This window comes from Corythoichthys intestinalis, chromosome 1 (assembly GCF_030265065.1).
Source record: "Corythoichthys intestinalis isolate RoL2023-P3 chromosome 1, ASM3026506v1, whole genome shotgun sequence".
NCBI lineage: Eukaryota > Metazoa > Chordata > Actinopteri > Syngnathiformes > Syngnathidae > Corythoichthys > Corythoichthys intestinalis.
In genome coordinates, this window is record NC_080395.1 from 76,609,182 (window position 1) to 76,630,947 (window position 21,766).

Here is a 21,766-nt window from a genome sequence, read left to right on the forward strand (position 1 = left end):
GTTGTTGTTGACGTCGAAGGGTGGTGACGTCACAGGGCCAAGCTGCCAGAATTCACCTTTCACTCTTAAAAGAGAATTATAATACTAAGGGGCTGTGAGATATCAATAGAACCGTTATGTGGCATGGTAACAAATATTAATAAAGTTAACAAAAAAATAAATCACATTCATGACCAATTATCGAAAATAGATCGAAAATTACGAACATTTCCAAATGTAGCCCGGAAACAGCCGAATGGGGCTGTGATGTCACAACCAGGAAGCAAAAGGTCGAGGCAGGTGCCATCATTGTTTATCGACGAGAGAGCTGCGTTCATGTTTTATCAAAAAATCGCTAAAATGGTTCAAACTTGTCGTGCTAAGTGGTGTACAAATAGCCATTTGTCGCAATATAGTACCCATGAGTTCCTGAACGTGAGAAGAAGAGCTGGACTACGCAGACAATGGGTAAAGTTTGTCCGTGCAAAGATGGCTAATTTTGCAGACCCAGTCTCCGGCACGGATTTTTGTGGTGCGCATTTTACACCTGAAAGCTATTCGAACTAAGGACAAATGAAATCAGGTTTTGCTAAGAAATTGCTGCTTAAAGCAGATGTGGTGCCCACCTACACGCGCAGCCACCTAAATGTCCCGAGATATCAAGAAATAGGACGATGACTGGCACTGATGAGACCACTCCACCACCCCAGGCAAAGCAAAGGAGGGGAGCAGCAAAGCTCGAAATGGCCGGAGTGAGTACTCTTTTATAATAAAAAACATATCACGCATTGGATATAGGACTGGACACATGTATAAATTATCGCTCGTAAAATATACAGAACAAATCCTTTAATCCCATTCATATTTGTGTCTGTTGGCAGAGTGAAAACCTATGATAGCACAATAAATGATAATTATTCTAAATATTACTTTATTTTGCGGTCACGGTGTATCCGCTTCACAAAAAGAAATGCAAAACAAACCATTCGGTGTTTCCCACACGATCTGTTGTCGGTGTTTCATCAGTGTGATTGCTCCCCTCAATGATCGTTTCAGTAGACTGCATTGGCTTTCGTTTGGGCTCAAATTGATAACCCAAAACACCAAAGAAAGGTTCACAACTCTCCTCGTCACCATTAGAAGAACGTTTGTTACGTCGGATTCGTCGCTGCAACTAGAAACAAAATTGTCCGCCATTATTGCCGCCATTCAGTACTTTGTCAGGACCCAAGCACTGAGCCGGTGTTTCCTAGTTGTGACGTCACGCACACAATATGCTAGATTACGGGGATCTCGGGCGCCGGTCGTTTTAGCTTGACAATCGATCCAAATTCCTATAATTTTTTTGGGTGTTGCGATGTGTGTAATTACACGAAGTGGCATGATATGAATCCAGAAGGCATGCGTGTATTGATAAATGATGGAATGTTAGCATTTCCCCAGGTGTTTTAATACTGTTTAAAAAAACAAAAAAAACCAACAAAAAAAACCTCACTCTTTAATTATGTAAGGTAGTGATTTAAATACGCCACAAGGTGTCAATGGCGAGTTTGACCTTAATTAGGGATCAAGCCAATGAGTGTGTTTTTTTTCCCTTGACTGACTAGTTTCTTTAATCCACAGTGGGAGAGAGAAAGCAGAGTGGACCTAGGCATTCAGATTCGTAGCTTGGACTGCGCCGTTTATTGGCATAAGCTTCGGCAACTCTTTCACAACACATATAAGTATCATATGGTGAAAATACTACAGAACTAATACTCATATCTCTCAAAAAAATGTCACCAAGAAGAAAAGTGCTTCAATCTGTATTACTGAGGTCCTATTCTCACACCGTTAACTCAACAATGCAAAGAAAACTGGTAGTCACAATCAAAATACCGTATTTTTCGGACTACATGTCGCACATGAGTATAAGTCGCACCAGCCATAAAATGGCCAAAGAAGAGGAAAAAAAACATATATAAATCGCACCGAAGTATGAGTCGCATTTTTGGGGGAAATTTACTTGATGAAATCCAACACATAGAACAGATATGTCATCTTAAAAGACAATTTAATATAAAAATACAATAGAGAACAACATGCTGAGTAAGTGTTGAGTGTATTGTGCATGAACAACGAAATGTGAATATACTGTCCTCACCAGGACGCTACGGCTCGGTCCTTGCTATACAACGAGCTAAACTCCCAAGTTACGATGCTGGATTTCGTCCTCGATACCAAACAGGTTCGCATCAACGTAAATAAATGATAATTAGGTGCTATTACAGCAATGACACAAACGTTTAGCATGCGTTCGCTAGCATTAGCACATCGTTCAAACAACCACATAACTGGCTCTAAGTGTCCAATCGTGGGTGGAGAAAACACAACAACAACAGAAAAGATGATACATACAGGCGTTGCCTCTGTAGAGAGATTTTACAAGCATTAACAATGAACCTAGGTTCGCAGCCATGTCTTTCTCTCTCTCCCTCTCTCTTGCCCACTCGCTCTCAGAGACGCTGCGTAGCTGTCTTTCTTCTTCTGGTGTGTGAGTGCTCTTCTTCACGTAAACAAGTGCGAATGCACCCCTACGTGGGCGTGAAAGCGCCACAAACTAAAAGAATGCATTTCAATATAAAAAAGTCAATAATACAATTGAACACACGTTGCCAAAGGCAGAACGCGAACGTGGCCATAGCTATTAAGATTTATTCAGATAACTATAACATAAAGAACATGCTAACAAGTTTACCAAACCATCAGTGTCACTCCAAAACACCAAAACAGCATGTGAAATGATATCATAATGTGTTAATAATTTCACACATAAGTCGCTCATGAGTATAAGTCGAAAAAACTGCAACTTATAGTCTGAAAAATAAGATGCGCAAAATACACATAAAAGTTACTCAGACTTTGGTCAACCTATATATAAACATTTTAGCTACTCCTTTAGCTCAAACACTGGATGGCAATATTTAGTCATACACAAACTATGATGCTGGGAGCCATTTTCAGGAGTCTTGTGAAGACAACACTCAAATGAACGTGAATCACAATAGACCCAGTCTAGAAAAAAAACACAGGGAGCCACGGCGTCAGTCGAGGGAGAAAACACACTCATTGGTTTGATGTCTTAATAATGTCTAACACGCCATTGACACCTTCTGGTGTATTTAATCACTACCTTACATAGTTAGACTGTGAAATACAGCAGCATGGCCCTGTGACGTCCCCGCCCTGCGACGTCAACACCAATAACGAACTACTAGTCACTGGTGATTGCAGGTCAATTTTAATCATTGCAGGCGAGGTGCTGAATGAGGCCTTTTAGATAGCGTCGGATGAGGCGTCCAAGTTATCTTTGACATCTAGTATGGTGAGGAAAAAAAATCACCAGTTATACAGCGATGTAAAGAGCGTGGGAGAACAACTGTTGGCAGGGGCCTGCCACAGTGCCTTAAAGTGTATATGACGTGAAAAAGCATGTTCATTTCATTCTACATGAATTATTTTAAGCTCCTGATTCTGAATGAAATGGACCGCTTCGTTGTGTGCAGCCGAAATCGATATGTTTATTCAACATGAATGCTTCACAAGTTTTGTATATTTTGCATTTACCCTTCATTTTTTGGTGTCATGCCATCCGATATTCAGCAGGCTTTTGTTTTTACACCCGGGAGAGTGAACCTTTTTGGGTTTCCAAAACATCCTGTTCACAGCCAATAACGGGCAAAACAAGTCTGACAAATGAGGGACATTGGATTGACGTTGACACTATACATTTTCATGGATCAACTATATATCAATAATAAAACTAGAATCTGACGTTATATTTTACAAAAAAAAATGCCATGTGATCCAACCCAGTCCTTCCAAATAGAAATTGACTGTTTGATTCACAGACTAAGGCAGGGGTGCCCAAACAGGTCCTCAAAGGTGGTCCTGGTTTTTGTTCCTAATGACTGACCACAGACCGTTTAACCAATGAGGTTTCTGCGAAAACAAGCAGCACCTGATTACAATCAACTGATTACACTTGTAAGTCACCGAATTAGTGCAAATGTGTCGTCCCACCGTGGCCCGATGTGGAATACTTTGTGGACTCCTGGGCTAAGGCTTTTAGTCATATTAGTGAATTTAAGTACAGATACCTGCTTACTGATTTTACAATGAAGCCAGTGATTTCTGGTTTTCCAAAATGTCACAAAAATATTTGTGTCCCTCTCTAAGAGCAGCCCTTTCACAGAAGCATTGCCCAATTATGTTGGGCCTCAGCTTCGACCACTGGTAGAGAAACTGCCCTCATACAGTACCTCAAAGATGGAGACTTTGGGTTCATCTTGCACGTCTAATTGCAATCTTCTAGGTTCTAGCTACTCTGTTTACACGCTAGCAACTCCCACCAGAAATTTCATCAAGGAGACGTGGATTACAGTGGATATTGACAGAAGAGCTACGCAGGAGGAGCTTCATTTCTTTGGAGAAATGAGACAATACTTCCTCGACGACTCCACCTAACGGAGACGACAATTGACATCGCAAAGCATTTCACAAGCGTGTCGCAAAACATTTGTCTGCAAATATTTAAAAACTGATACCGATTTCGATTCTGCTAGCTTCACTAAAACACCTGTTCCTGAACAATACTTTTTAATACCAATAAGGTCAGTCCTAGCGACCCGCCAAGCTAGTTTTTCACAGAAAAAAATAACAATGAACAATATCTCTGGCAGAAAGACATTTGCAGACAGGTGAGAGGTCTTTTCTAATTCTTAAGTCTTTGTAGTTTTTCTTCATTGTCAGTCGTAAGTCGTTTTCATTTCCAGTGAGGGTTGAACTGCTGTTTGTCACCCATTCTGTTCAAAAGGGTTAGACCTGGACATGTTGACATCGCATAACATTACATGAACAGAATATGCTGAGTCTGGTTTGGCGGCCTCAGTATTCCATCTCTGCTTTTTGCAGTTGATGCAGTTCTGTTGGCTTCGTCAAGCTGCAATCTTGAACTCTTACTGAAACTGAATTTTAAAGAATCTTTTTTTGTCATTATGCGGTACACAACACAACTCCGTTACAGCTCTTGGACCACACAAGGAGACATCACAAAAGATTGAAATGGAAGGCCATCATGCGATTGCACAAATTTATAGTTAATGGACATACTGCACAGCATATTGCACATATCTACCACTGTATGAATGAGATACAATTTAAATTGCAGTGCAGGGATTCAACTCCATTATAACAGGGGTGGGGTAATATCTGTGAGAGGTGGGGTGTGATTGGTTGGCAGCGCTGGGGAAGAAGCTGTGTTTTGCTGTTGGAGCAAGCTTTGATGCTGCTATATCTCTTGCCAGAGCAAAGAGGCACCAAAAATTTATGCCTGGGTTGGGTGGGGTCTGTTCCGATTCGACTGGCCCTCATCTGGACCCGGCTGTCATACACAGAGTCAGGGTGTGGACTTTGGCTCCCATACCACACTGTTGTGCTCAGACAGATGTGGTTGGCAGCTGGTAAGAATCAGCTCCTGCAAATCTGAGACCTTGGTTCATAGTCAGAAAAGGGTACAATGCCCTCTCCGTGTCAGGGATTAGGTACTTCCCCAAGTGGAGGAGTTTAAGTATCTCGGGGTTTTGTTCACAAGTGAGGGAAGAATGGAGCTGGAGATCGACAGGCAGGTCAGTGCGGCGTCTGCAGTGATGCAGACTCTATTGGTCCATCATGGTAAAGAAGGGGCTGACCCAGATGGGTTGAGTTTGAAATGTCCAATTGTGTGAGTGGTCTTTAGTCCAGCTTTTACTTTAGCTTTACTTACAGTATTTTTTCAGCAATCATTGGGCAACAAGCTCAACAGGTTGGGGAAACTGGGTGGGAACAGTGGAAAAAATGATGCAGTAGACCGGTCCATTTTGCCAAAATGTCATTGTAGTACCTCAAAAATGATTCTCAGTAGTTTGTGTGCAATGTTGGTGCATGCTCCTAATAAGATGACTGATGGTTTGCTGGTGGATCTCCTCCCAGATCTGAACAGGGTATCACTGAGCTCCTGTGCGAGGATGCAAACTGGCGGCGCCGGATTGACCTTAACAGAATGTCCCAGAAGTTTTCTATTGGGTTTAGGTCAGGTGAAGGTGGGGGCTAATCAATTGTATCAATTCCTTCAACCTCCAGGAACTGCCAGCATACTCTACCCACTTGCATCCATCTGGCATTCCCGTGGACCAGAAGGAACCCAGGTCCTGCTGCACCAGCGTAGGTTCTGACCATGGGTCCAAGGGTTTCATTCCGATACCTGATAGCAGTCAAGCTTCCATGACCTAACCTGTAGCAGTCTGTGTGTTCTTCTTGGGATATGCTTCAACATACCATCACTGACCCACCACCAAACCGGTCATGCTTAATGATGATGCAGACAGCATAATGTTCTCCATGGCATCTCTAGACCTTTTCACGTCTATTGCATGTGCTCAGATTGAACCTGCTCTCATCAATGAAGAGCACAGGGCGCCAGTGACAAATAACCATCAAACTCTGCTGTGCTGGCCAGTGAACACAGAGCCCACGACAGGACGTCGGTTCCTCAGGCCATCCTCATGGAATCTGTTTGTTTCTGATTGTTTGGTCAGAAACATTCCCACCAGTTTCCTGATGGAGGTCATTTTGTAGAGCTCTGGCTGTGCTCATCCTGTTCCTTGCACTTGCAATGAAAAACTACAGCAGTAGAAAGTCGGTCAATAAAAAAAATCAGCCAAAAGAGATGAAGAGGGGAAAAAAGTATCGGCGGCCTCAACCTCGTTGCCTTTCTGATGCTCCTGTTGGTAATTTCATTAACAAAAAAACAGCTATTGATTGACTGATTAACAACCCCCTCTGCTACCTAACTGACCTAGCAGAAGTAAATGTTTCTTAAATACACTACGTCCCCTTCAAAACTGCGTTATTTCAGAAAGAAATTAATTGATGTAATTTATCATGAGTGGTTGATTTGATCATGTCACAGAGACATAGGTACTTGGTGAAGCAAATGGATGTCTGCTTTAAGAGTGGAAGATAAAATATAATAACACATGCTGACTTTGCTCGCTGTTGCCTTGCATCCTTTATATCATGCTACTTTCCAATCTGGACACTGGCTAGTGAGTAGTGTGTTATATCCAAGTTCAGTTGTTCTTGTATTGGCTTGTATAAGATATTACACAACAGTTGCTGAATAACTTGTATAATTACCTGTTTTTGTGAAATACTAACGCGCTTTGTTTTGATTTTGTTTTTCAGGGAAGGAGGTTGTCCTTCTTATGCAGGCGTTGAATTCCTTAGCCACACCTGAAGAAAAATTGGCTGCTTTGTGCAAAACATATGCCGACCTGGTAAGATTTCTATTCAGGATTCACATTTTGTAGCATAAATAGAACTTTTGAAGTTTTAAATTTAATAATTGTGTGTCTGAACTCCAAGTCCAAATATTGACTTAAATTTCAAAGGAATGGTGGGATGACATTAAATGTACAAGAAGACTTAAAAGGAGCACATCCTTGGTTCCTGCTTGCTAATGCATTCGTGCTCAGGGAACACTAAAATAGTCTTGATTACTAATCTGAAAGCATTGCTATAAAATATGAGTTGGTGTTTTAGTACAGTAGTAGAGAAAAGTATTAAAACACAAAAACCTCAGTAGTGTTACTTTGATTTAAAGTGTGCCTATCACGGTTTCAAAACAATTGTCAAGACTCTCATAGATCCATAACTATTGAACTTGTGCAAAATAATTTTTGTAACTGTTTGTCTCCTTATCACTGAAACCGATAACGTAGTCCAAGGCAAGGGTTCCGGCAGATGCTGTAGGACTCAATATAAAATAGCAGTCAAGACTCGTTGACTTTATTGTGCAACGGTTCGCAATGCGAAATTGAAAGTGGGTAGGAGGAGGAAGTAAGTCCTGAAGAACATGATTTTGGGGAGATTTTACCACAGAAGTTCAGCAATTTCCTACATACTGAGCAGTTCCCTACACAACACATATTAACCATTATAGCTGAAACAAATACTCGAGCAACTCGAGTAACTCGAGTTTAAAAACTGATCCGAGTAATTTTATACACCTCGAGGAATCGTTTAATTTTGCCAGCTCTAAGCTAGAGGAGTTCCAAAAAATCGATTATTACATGCATATCGATTCGACACGTGACGATTCGATTACGATGTTTTTCCCTCATAACTTTATGACAGCCGCTCATAGCAGAACAAAATTCAAGACACGTCTGCCGCCGGGCACCGTTAACGGGTGCGCGCACGTTATGATGGATGCTGCTGGTTACTGAGAGAGAGATTTACTCCTTTTGAAAAGACTTGAAAATAAATTTGTGTACTAGACAGGCAGGAACAGAAACGCGAATCGGTGGTCGGTGCTTTTGTGCACAAGTTTTTTTTTTTTGAGCAAGAGGGGAAGAGAGAGAGAGAGTTGCTCCTTGTCATTTAGATGTCCAGCAGTAGTTTTAAGGTATCTCAATTGAAAAATGTCCTGAGACTGTGTGCATCTAAAAGAGGTGAGTACACGAACCCTCTTGTACTGTACCTGTGTAAATTTTATTGTATTGTTGAGTGAAATAAGTACTCCCTTTAAAATGGTTAATGTTTTTGCACTTTCTTGTAAAAAATAAAATAAAATAAAAAAGCAGCTTAAGGGCAGCTTTTGTTGTATGGGCATGTTTTCATTGTTCCTGTTGAATTATTAAGATATTTTAAATAAATAATGGACATAATTTTTTTTTGGCTACTGTATTAAGTAGTAATGTGCGATGCATCGATAATCGCGATAACCGCGATCACCGTCAATACGGCGCTCATCGTTTAATAATCGGATCGTAGCACACTGAATCGTAATCAAATCGAATCGCGGGGTGCCTAAGATGGCACACCCCTACTTTAAGCATCACGTTTTGCCCGGACTACTTTTAATGCGGGACAACGCACTGATGTCACGTGCATAGACGAAGAAGCAATTTAAAAAAAAAAAAAAAAAAAAAACCTTACTACAGCCGACAGCCGCGACAGACTATGTCCGCATGATGCTTCAGTGGTAGCAGGTACCATCTGATGCGTCTCATAGATATCACATGTTGTAGAACTAGATGTGAAATGACTGACTCGGCGGCGTTAGTAAACAGCCGCCATCTTAAAGCAGTAGACTTCTCAGTGCTAATAAATAAGATTAAAGTTACTGTCACTCGCTCACGTGATATTAGCCCTGCAGAGTGCTAGGTTTCTATTAATTATGACCACTGTTGATGCGTGACTAACGTGTCTTTATTTAATTTGTGAAAACATAGCGCTGTAGAGTGACTAGGGTGTAAAATAAAAACTTAATAATGATAACTGTCAATTTTAGCTCAGTAGTCATTGCTGGATAAAACGCCAAGTAGCACTGGTCCCTAATGTGCACCTATACAGTAGGGGTGCAACGGTTCGGTTTGAACCTCTGTTTTGGGATCACAGTTTCGGTTCGGTTTCGATTTGTGTTTTGCATATAAAAAAACAAAAAAACAAAAACCAAGTCCGACTTTCCAAAACACTGCCTTTATTTTGCTTTTTAGAAAATGAAACACTTCAAATGTAAGCATTTACAACTGTTAAAATGCTTCTTAGCTCTCTGGCTAGTGTAGTGACTGACTATTGAAATACACACACAGTAGTAAAAGCGTGTTTTTTTTTTTTTTTTAAGATTTTATTTCATTCATATAGGACAGGGACTCAACATTTGCGGCCCAGGGACCAATTGCAGCCCAATTTGACCTCCAAATGTTGTATTGGTGATGCCCACACATATTTTGCTGTGGGCAAAAAAAATAAAAGTACCGTATTTTCCGCACTGTAAGGCGCACCAAAAAGTCTTCAATTTTCTCAAAAGCCGATAGTGCCCCTTATAATCCAATGTGCCTTATACAGTGGGGCAAATAAGTATTTAGTCAACCACTAATAGTGCAAGTTCTCCCACTTGAAAATATTAGAGAGGCCTGTAATTGTCAACATGGGTAAACCTCAACCACAAGAGACAGAATGTGGAAAAAAAAAAAAACAGAAAACCACATTGTTTGATTTTAAAGAATTTATTTGCAAATCATGGTGGAAAATAAGTATTTGGTCAATACCAAAAGTTCATCTCAATACTTTGTTATGTACCGTTTGTTGGCAATAACGGAGGCCAAACGTTTTCTGTAACCCTTCACAAGCTTTTCACACACTGTTGCTGGTATTTTGGCCCATTCCTCCATGCAGATCTCCTCTAGAGCAGTGATGTTCTGGCGCTGTCGTTGGGCAACATGGACTTTCAACTCCCTCCTCACCCCGTGGCGTCAAAATGATAACAAGAACGATGAGCAAAAATCCCAGAACCACACGGGGGGACCGAGTGAATGACTTACAGAGAGCTGGGACCACAGTAAGAAAGGCTACTATCAGTAACACAATGCGCCACCAGGGACTCAAATCCTGCACTGCCAGACGTGTCCACCTGCTGAAGAAAGTACATGTCCAGGCCCATCTGCGGTTCGCTAGAGAGCATTTGAATGATCCAGTAGAGGACTGGGAGAATGTGTTATGGTCAGATGAAACCAAAATAGAACTTTTTGGTAGAAACACAGGTTCTCGTGTTTCTACCAAAAAGGGAGGAAAAAGAATACTGAATTGCACCATACCCACTGTGAAGCATGGAGGTGGAAAGATCATGCTTTGGGGCTGTTTTTCTGCAAAGGGACCAGGACAACTGACCTCTGTAAAGGAAAGAATGAATGGGGCCATGTATCGAGAGATTTTGAGTGAAAATCTCCTTCCATCAGCAGGGGCACTGAAGATGAGAAGTGGCTGGGTCTTTCAGCATGACAAAGATCCCAAACACACAGCCACGGCAACAAAGAAGTGGCTTCGTAAGAAGCATTTCAAGGTCCTGAAGTGGCCTAGCCAGTCTCCAGATCTCAACCCCATAAAAAATCTGTGGCGGGAGTTGAAAGTCCGCGTTGACCAACGACAGCCCCAAAACATCACTGCTCTAGAGGAAATCTGCATGGAGGAATGGGCCAAAATACCAGCAACAGTGTGTGAAAAGCTTGTGAAGAGTTACAGAAAACGTTTGGCCTCCCTTATTACCAACAAAGGGTACATCACGAAGTATTGAGATGAACATTTGGTATTGACCAAATACTTATTTTCCACCACGATTTGCAAATAAATTCTTTAAAAATCAAACAATGTGATTTTCTGTTTTTTTTCCACATTGTGTCTCTCATGGTTGAGGTTTATCCATGTTGACAATTACAGGCCTCTCTAATATTTTCGAGTGGGAGAACTGGCACAATTAGTGGTTGACTAAATACGTATTTGCCCCACTGTATATGGATCAATATTTTTATTCCCTTTAACGCAGCTTCAACTAGTGGATGCATAATGCAGCCCCAAAAACTACTACTACTGCGTCTTATAATGGGGGTGTGTCCTATATATGAAAACAGTTTTAAACTAGGCCATTCATTGAAGTTGCGCCTTGTTCTCCGATGCGCCTTATAGTGCGGAAAATACGGTATATCCGTAATTTTAAATAAAATGCATGAGTTGATTGAATGAAACATTTTGGGATGGCTGCCAATGGCACTCTCCTCACTTTCCCCAGGAGGCGGGACACAGCAGGGTTGTTTGACAGTGCTCTTTTGGCTACCGGATTAACAGTGTGGGCAAAGCAGCCAATCTGTGGCCCTAGTCCCTCAGTTTCGTTCACTGCGTTGACAATGTTGGATGCGTTATCTGTGGAGACTGGTATATATATTAGGCCGCTTCAACTTCCACTTATCCACTGCGGTGCACAATTCCTAAACTAATTTGGCGCTGGTATGGCTTTCATAGATAGGAGTTTGCAGGACTGCACTTTTCATGTCCCAACACGGGACGTCCAACTATCAGTGGTCAGGTTGAAACTATGTGCTTTAGCGAAATCATCTTCAATGGCTTTGCGTGCCATTTCACAAATGTCAGGGATTACGTTGTTGGAGAAATATGTCCGCGAGGGAACAATGTAACGCGGGTCAAGCATTGCAATTAAATGAACGAAGCCTGCATCTTCAACCCCGGAATATGGCTGCATGTCTTTTGGTATGCACATCCCCACTGCACGGGTTATTTTCTTGTTTTCTCTCCCTCCGCATTGTAGTCCACTGGGAAACCGGAATGTTGCCACACCGCAGATTTGAAAGAAGCCGGTGCTTCCTCAAAATTCGGTCTCGCCACTCCTCCGCTCGCCATAGCTTTTTCTGTTTTCTTTCTTGTTTCACTTTCACATCGCTTGTAAGCGAGAGAGGGCATTACTCGGCTCCTATTACGCAGGTATTTGACAGCGATTGGAAATTTACTTGCGGAGCGGGAATTTCTCCACAGCTGTGCTTCACGTCACAGTCACACACAGGCACACAGAGCTCAACCAATTTATTCCACAAGCGTTCGGAAGAAATTGATTGCGAAACCGAAAAGGCGCGGTTCATAAAGGCGTTTTGAACCGTACAGGGCGAACCGTATGGTTCGGCTTTGAACTGCACTGCTACTATACAGCAGGTATCATACATTTATTTTGAACATTGCAAAAACTCAAAATCCTATTAGGACTTACTGTTTAGAGTGCCTTAAAACTTACAGTGCCTTGCAAAAGTATTCGGCCCCCTTGAACCTTGCAACCTTTCGCCACATTTCAGGCTTCAAACATAAAGATATAAAATTTTAATTTTTTGTCAAGAATCAACAATAAGTGGGACACAATCGTGAAGTGGAACAAAATTTATTGGATAATTTAAACTTTTTTAACAAATAAAAAACTGAAAAGTGGGGCGTGCAATATTATTCGGCCCCCTTGCGTTAATACTTTGTAGCGCCACCTTTTGCTCCAATTACAGCTGCAAGTCGCTTGGGGTATGTTTCTATCAGTTTTGCACATCGAGAGACTGACATTCTTGCCCATTCTTCCTTGCAAAACAGCTCGAGCTCAGTGAGGTTGGATGGAGAGTGTTTGTGAACAGCAGTCTTCAGCTCTTTCCACAGATTCTCAATTGGATTCAGGTCTGGACTTTGACTTGGCCATTCTAACACCTGGATACGTTTATTTTTTAACCATTCCATTGTAGATTTGGCTTTATGTTTTGGATCATTGTCCTGTTGGAAGATAAATCTCCGTCCCAGTCTCAGGTCTTGTGCAGATACCAACAGGTTTTCTTCCAGAATGTTCCTGTATTTGGCTGCATCCATCTTCCCGTCAATTTCAACCATCTTCCCTGTCCCTGCTGAAGAAAAGCAGGCCCAAACCATGATGCTGCCACCACCATGTTTGACAGTGGGGATGGTATGTTCAGGGTGATGAGCTGTGTTGCTTTTACGCCAAACATATCGTTTTGCATTGTGGCCAAAAAGTTCAATTTTGGTTTCATCTGACCAGAGCACCTTCTTCCACATGTTTGGTGTGTCTCCCAGGTGGCTTGTGGCAAACTTTAAACGAGACTTTTTATGGATATCTTTGAGAAATGGCTTTCTTCTTGCCACTCTTCCATAAAGGCCAGATTTGTGCAGTGTACGACTGATTGTTGTCCTATGGACAGACTCTCCCACCTCAGCTGTAGATCTCTGCAGTTCATCCAGAGTGATCATGGGCCTCATGGCTGCATCTCTGATCAGTTTTCTCCTTGTTTGAGAAGAAAGTTTGGAAGGACTGCCGGGTCTTGGTAGATTTGCAGTGGTCTGATGCTCCTTCCATTTCAATATGATGGCTTGCACAGTGCTCCTTGAGATGTTTAAAGCTTGGGAAATCTTTTTGTATCCAAATCCGGCTTTAAACTTCTCCACAACAGTATCTCGGACCTGCCTGGTGTGTTCCTTGGTTTTCATAATGCTCTCTGCACTTTAAACGGAATCCTGAGACTATCACAGAGCAGGTGCATTTATACGGAGACTTGATTACACACAGGTGGATTCTATTTATCATCATCGGTCATTTAGGACAACATTGGATCATTCAGAGATCCTCACTGAACTTCTGGAGTGAGTTTGCTGCACTGAAAGTAAAGGGGCCGAATAATATTGCACGCCCCGCTTTTCAGTTTTTTATTTGTTAAAAAAGTTTAAATTATCCAATAAATGTTGTTCCACTTCACGATTGTGTCCCACTTGTTGTTGATTCTTGACAAAAAAATTAAATTTCATATCTTTATGTTTGAAGCCTGAAATGTGGCGAAAGGTTGCAAGATTCAAGGGGGCCCGAATACTTTTGCAAGGCACTGTAACTAACTGGCGGAAAACACTCTGGTGACATGAAGTTCCGCTCTAAGACCCCCAATTTGGCCAAATTTCAAAGTTGTTCGATATGCACATGTGATACATCATTGGAAAGCTTAAAATCTCAATTTTCCTGTGGGAAGAACATTTTTAATCAGGAATGCATTAATAAATAAAATAAAATAAAAATTAAACAGCGAAACCCTAACTGGAGGTGAGAGCATGAGAGAGCAGAATAGAAGGCGCCATGATTTAGCAAGATATTATCATATACTTACATTGTTTCAATCCAAAAACTCCATGTAGCATTTATTATATTTATATGTGTCAAGACACAGATGTGAATGGCCACAGCCGGATTTTTGGGGGATTTTATGGGTGAAACATTGTAATATAACAAGGGTCGCGATGCAGAAATCACAGACATCAAGGACTGGTCGATTTTCTTTTTCATATATTTACCCTTTTAACCCCTTTTTTTTTTTTTTTTTTTTCCAGTTTTTCTTTGTTTGGATCAATTCTTTCTAATCTAACATATCGGAGAAAATACGACAGTAACGAAACAAAACAAAAAAAAAATACAATTAAGCGTTAGTTATGTGGTAGATATCCGTGATAGATATCCGTGACTTTTTTTTACAGACGCCAATTTTGTCATTGTGACATAAATTGTTTAAAAGTTTAAAATATGCAAGTGAATAATTTTTTTAAAGTGTTTTTTTTTTTACATGATATATTAGAAACCAATTACCGACTCTAAGCTAAAAATGACACTTTGAAAATTAAATATAATTAATTTAGTTTCATGGCTGGGTTAAAACGAAAGCGGTTGCGCAACGTCTGAAAACGGGGGTTTCCAGGGTAAAACGGACAAATTAAAAACAGTTTTGGGGCTTAATGCGTCCAAACTTGTTTTTAATGAATCTGCATAGCATGAATCTGCTATGTTAGTTTATAGATATTGTTCTATCAAACACAACAGTTGTTTTGGCTTAAAATAAAGCAGTTTATTTTAAAGAGTAGTGCAAGAGCAGAAACTGCTTTTTCGGTCTTGTCTGTTTCCCGCCATATATCAAAATATCATCAAATAGCAATTTTTTTTTTTTGTTTCGTGAAAAATTTATTAAAAATAAAAATACATTTTAAGAAATTTGGCGATTATTTTGAGAAATAGTGGAGCAAACATGCACAAGGACACTGGTATCCACAGCACCAATATTGTAATAAATGGAAAAAGTAACCTTGTGTGTGCGTGTGTTTGTATGTATTTGGGATAGATATTGATGAGAACAGATGGAGCAAGTTATTTGAACTGCCAATAACACCAATTGTTACTGGCTTGTAATCATTTTATTTGTGTTAGTTGGGTCCAAATAACTGAAAAAGCGGCACTGAAAGGGTAAAAGTTTGGTTTTGCTCATATTAGAGGCTATATTCTGAATTTCAGAGTTTACGTCGTAGTTATGCAAATATTTGTTAAATGTCATTTCTTTGCATTTCAGGTCAAACTAAGTCCGTGAAATAAGGAGGAAATCTACATATAAAAAGCATTTGAAAGCACAACAGTAAAGAAAAGTGGAAAATAGAATTTCAAAGTTGTGACCACAAACCCAAACTTTTTGGGAAACAAAAGTGTTTTTATATGTCAATGCGACCAAACAAACTAGGAAATACCACTTAGAAGCTGGGAACAAAATATATGACTTAAACCCACTGTAGCACACATCAGACTGAGAATTCAAGGTTTCCCCGAGGATTTTTTGAAGCTGCGGTGGTGGGCTGCATCGAAGTCAGACCGCCTCACCATGTCGTGCCACGGCAAAATTGCATCATATCATGACAAATTAATTTTTTTTCCACATTTTGTTTCCCAAGAAGAACTATAACAAAGATCTATTTGAAATATTTCATTAGCCAGGCTAATGTCATAGCTCTCAGCTACGGTACATGTATGTAAAATGCGTGGCTGATTACAGCTACATTACACTACGTAATAATACGACTTTTTTTTTCTTGTAGCATTAGTACTACTTACATCTCGTAGTCCTTCTTTTTCCTTTTATTTGGCCCTAATACTGTATGTACTACATTAACACAACAATGCTAGTCCTTCTGTTAATAGACCAATGACATTTGGTTTGCATAGGGATGTTGGAGCCATAACACTAGGAACTTTTCAGGATGCTCAAATAGTCCCCACCAACTTTTAGGCAAACTTATTTGCTTTATATAATGAGGTCAGTTATAGAGGTCATTTAGATTGTCTTTACATATTTTGTAAGGATAGAATTGACCCTATGATTATTAAGTGAATTATTTTCATTATGTTCAGACTTACACAATGACACCTTTTTTTCCTCTCAAACACACGTTTGATTGGCGGATGACTGGTTAAATTCTCTTGTTTTCAGTGTATTCCTAATAGAAATAGGTGAAATTATCTGCAAGTGCTTCAAGTAAATTTTACTCGGATTTCTTGAAATAAGAAAAATGGCTATCTGAAATTAATCTTAACACTCGTTTTTTAAGCAAAATGTGAGTATATTTAATCTTTAAAAAAATACTTTTTTTTTTTTCGTCAGAAATGATCTTATTTCAAGAAGTGATATTGTTCAAAACATTATTTGAAATCCTTTTCCCCCTTAATTTTGGTGAAAAATGACCAACCTTTAGATGTATGGGCTCTAATTACAACAAATGGTAATATCTACCTAAAGTAAATTGAATAATCTGACCCATTAATCTGTTAGTCTTTAACACTCAAAACAAGATGGAAAAAATTATTTGAATAGATTTAAGTAAAATCATCAGATTAAAACGTTAAAAATTTGCGGTGTGAAAGTTGGTACAAGTCAATACAGATTTATTTGTGCATTGATCATTTAGCCTATCAAATAATTAGGTTCATATTGGTGAGAAATGTAGCCCTGACCCCCTTTCACCTAATCAGTTTGGGTTTTTTTAATGTCCTGTCCCCAGCAAAAAGTGTACATGCAGGTTATGCTGTTATATCGTCCCCACCAATATTGAGAGCAAACCTACGCCCTTGTAATGGACCCATTTCAAGGTGTAGGGGGAAATTCTAATTGCCATGTAAAGAGTTTTACTAGTTTCGGTGAGAAGGTGAATAGTTTTTTTGTTGTTGTTCATGAACTACATTTCCACACAAACGCACATCGAGGTACCATTCAGCTTAGCAAGGAGAGGTATGAGGGACATTTTTCGAGTGTCCCAGAGCTTAAAAAAAAAAAAAAAACTTGGGGGGGAAAAAAGCGCATTTATCAAGATTTCGTCAGCCATGATTGCGTATATCCGTCCGCTGTAACAGTCCTGCCCTTCTAAAGAAAAACAAGAACAAAATAACTGCAGGCTTCCGCGACATGCGACCGCTATCTCCTTCTTGCTTCCTTCTACATCACAGCTCCCCGTCCGATCGTCTCTTAAGGGGGCCTCGTATAGTTACGGACATGACAATACACAATGAATAGGTTGCTGCTCAACCCTTCACACTAGGCTGCCAATAGTTTGAAACGGCCTTAAAAAATAAATAAAATAACAAAATAAAACATTTCTTTTGTACAAAAGCGTATTGCATTCACATGAAAAATTTAAAAAATGGGGGGCTGTTTTTTTAATTAATTTTTTTCAACTCTCCGTTTTTCTAATGTTTTTTGGGGGGGGGCTGTTTTTTGAATTAATTTTTTTTTCAACCCTCCGTTTTTCTTAGTAATTTATTTTTGAGTTCATTTTTTGAATTAATTTTTTTTCCCCAACTTCGTTTTTCTGAGTAATTTATTTTTGGGTTTGTTTTTTGAATGAATTTTTTTCCAACTTTTGTTTTTCGAAAATAATTTATTTTGAGGGTTGTTTTTTAAATTGCTTTTTTCCAACCTTGTTTTTCAAAACAATTTATTTTCGGGTTCGTTTTTTGAAATAATTTTTTTCCAACTTTGTTTTTCAAAATAATTTATTTTTGTGTTTGTGTTTTGAATTTTTTTTTTCCTGAGCTTGGCTCCCAAGGAAAAAATATTTATCCAAAATTCAAGCACTTGGAAGTCTCGCGCGAACTCTATCCTACATGTTCAATACTGGAAGACACCTCTCGCGAGACCTTCAAACGGTTGTTTTTCAAATGAATATTTTCTTCTGAGCTTGGCTAATGCTAATGGCTACCAAGAAAAAAAAAATTATTCAAAATTCAAGCACTCGTGAGTTATCGAGGTACTTGGACGTCTCGCGCGAACTGCGTCCTGCAAGTTCAAGAATGGAGTGGAGGACACCTCTCGCGTACACCTTCAAACTGCTTATGACGGTCGCATGACTGGCTCAATTAAGGTAAAGTATCAATATGAGTCATGCTTATTATGTTCTAGTTATAACGTAACCAGCTAAGAGATGCAATTGGATGTAAACTGCTCGAAGCGTCTCCGTTTTTTAGAACATTTTCTTCTGCCCGAGTAACATAACCGAATGCTTACAGCAGCGGTTTTTCACACGTAAAATGGGCGTCCAAATTGCTATACAATTCTCATAATAATCGTGTATAATATGTGTTATCCATTTGTGTAGTCAATTGCAGTGGCTGCATTCTTTTTGCGAAGAAAATGCTTTTGCACAAACATGAGGTATCTCCTCCTCCAATGGATATGTTGAGGTGTCCCGCTAGCTTAATGCAAACCTACAAGAAATACGACATTCAGGCGCCAGCAAACGGCATTGATTAGCCTTATATAACTCTAAAAAAAATTTATTTACACACACAAATGCCAACACGTCTTGTCAAATACAAATTTTAAATTTAGCAGCAGATACGCCTTCTATTGCAGATTTACAAGTTACGAGCAAAGTTACACTGTTGTACTTAAATATATCAAAATATTTTTCCACAGATGGCTCGAATTTATGAACTTTTCTCACGTGTTGTGCCCATTTTTTCAGAGAACAGCAGGAAGTTCTTCACCGCTGGATCAGAATTTGACCAAGCAGGAATGCTGTACCTACAGCTGGGGGTCTAGTACCAACCCTACCCCATTTTTTTTGGCGCCAAGAGTACCTTAAAGAGGTATCTCAAATAAAGATAACCTACAGAGAAGATTGTCTGCAGAGGACCCTATCCCTGTGTGTCTGCAGAGAGGACTGTGTTGACATATATACTGTATATATTTTTTTGTAGATTTGTTGCCTTGCCATGACAGAAAATGGTCTTCATCCTCTCACTTTTCCAGAGGAAGCCATTGACCTATGTTTTTACATTCTTACATACTATCTCTGATAAGTGTTATAAACTGCACAAGCTATCAGTTGTCCTAATGTATATCAAAGTGTGCTGACAGTGCAGTAACTATGGGGAAAAGCTGATTATTATAAGAATTGCAGTAATGTCCATAATCGTATGTTGAAACATTTACTGTCAACTCGTTTTCTTTAAATTGCAGGCAAACAATTAATAGTAACGATATTCTTTGAATACTAATACTTTATCAAGCAGTCTCTCAATTAAAAACAAATTAATCTATATAATACACATTGTATTGAAATACATATCTGAACTGTATTTTTAAATTTAATAGCAAATGGTAAATAAATACTGTGAAACTTTTCATTATTTCGCACATTGTGGACTGATAACATGCAAGCACTGGCAGAAATATCTGTAAGTTTGCCTCATTGGCTGAACTGACAGCGACAGGCAGTACATCTTAGGAAACATCCAGAAACAGTAATGCGTCTCGCAGAGCAGTACTGAACTACCTGACTCAGCAGTAAAGACACGATCAGTTGGCAAAAATTGATTGATTGATTGATTGATTGAATTTATTTCGAAAACATGCATCACATTATGGATATACAAGAATACAAACAAAACATAAGATTCGAAAAGGAGTAGGAAGAAGTAAAAACTTATATGAATCCTACCCCTTTGTCCGCTACATACTCATCAGCATGAATCAGACAAAACAAATACAATTCACAGCAGTTCAATAATGCCTAAAGAACAATTGTTGGCATCACTCAACATTTTCTCAACATAAATACTATAATTCATTTCTATAATTACAGAAAACAAGATCTTTGTATTTTCTCTTAAACACGCTCAAATTAGCGCTTTTCTTTTGGTCCTCAGTAAGTTTGTTCCACAAGTCCACACCTAAAATTGAAGGACAAAAACTCTTTTTTTTGTTGTACGGTGGTGTTAGGTCTAAACTTACTTGTATCTAGCAAAATAATAAAGACCTAGAGGAGCACGAAGACAAGGATCAGACAGTAGACGGAGATACGTTTTTACGCTGACGGCCGTCAGGAGGACGGTTGATGCGGAGCGAGTGGCTCCCAACAAGCTTCTCTGCCTCCAACTTGGGGACCGCGTCTTTTATTGAGAACAGAAACCAGAATGAAACATTATGGTGACGTCTACTGAAAACAGAAACATTATGGTGACGTCTACTGAAAACAGAAACATTATGACTTTTTTCATTGTGTAAGCACTAAAGCACAAGCGATTTGTAACGCGTGGCAGGGCAGGATGAGTGCATAAAAGGTAAAAAAGGGAGTAGACGTCCACTTATGCACTTTTAATAGACAAAAATAAATAAATCCAGCTCAACCACTCGTCACTTGGGAGTGCAACGGACCATGCACACATGATCACACTTGACTCCCCAAAAAGTAGGTAGCAACTGAAAAAGAAAGTGAACATACAACATAAAGAGGCGCCACCGTGTGGTGGATGTCCTAAGGAACAAAGAGGATCACAGAAGTGACCGTTACATAGTCCCCCCTGATGAGAAAAAGGCTGTCCACAGCCGTACACAGCTGAAGATGAACCATAAAACAGCTAAACAGCATGCTATACATAGACGACTGTAAAGGCTGAAAGGCACATAGGGCAAAGACTATATGAAAAATAACAAAAACAAATGCATAGTGGGTTTTACTCTTTGAACTTCAAAAGCTTTGAAAAACATGAACCTCAATTTCAACAACAAACATGGGCAAATATGGTAACCAAATCAACACATGACAAACAAAAAAGAGCAGCACAAAACATGGCCAACAACCAGAAACGGCTCACTCCAGGTCAAGTCTGTCAGTGTGAAAGGCATTGGTCCATTGGTCCAACCAGACGCCATCCTAGGGCAACGTCTGGGCCTGAGGTCGTATCGTCTTGACGATCCAGGAAATAGACGGATTCCAAACCAATGTTGAAACAGCGGTCGGACCATCACATCCAAGAAATAGACTGATCCTTCTCACGTTAATGTCGCAGCCGCGGTCGGGAAAACTCCGATCCTCAGAGGCACAGGAATCGCCAACCACCATCCACGTGAGGCAGTCGAAGTCACCTTCGAATCCAAAACTCGGGAATTTTAACTGCTTGGATTCCAAGAACAGTCTATTTGTATGTTCGAGGTATTTAGCCTTGTGCACTATTCTTATTGCCTTTTTTTTGAAGTACCACAAGTGACTGTAAATTGCTGGGATATGTATTGCCCCAAACCTCCAC

General features: G+C 39.8%; 1 protein-coding gene across 3 annotated transcripts in view; it reads left to right on the forward strand.

Moving 5' to 3' along the window:
* Positions 1-21,766, forward strand: part of LOC130918558 (gamma-taxilin-like) — an 81,973-nt gene that overhangs the window by 11,323 nt on the left and 48,884 nt on the right. For all 3 annotated transcript variants that reach the window (XM_057840355.1, XM_057840364.1, XM_057840373.1), the window contains exon 4: positions 7,243-7,334. In XM_057840355.1, the coding sequence (XP_057696338.1) occupies positions 7,243-7,334 (92 nt within the window). The remainder of the gene's footprint in view (positions 1-7,242; positions 7,335-21,766) is intronic.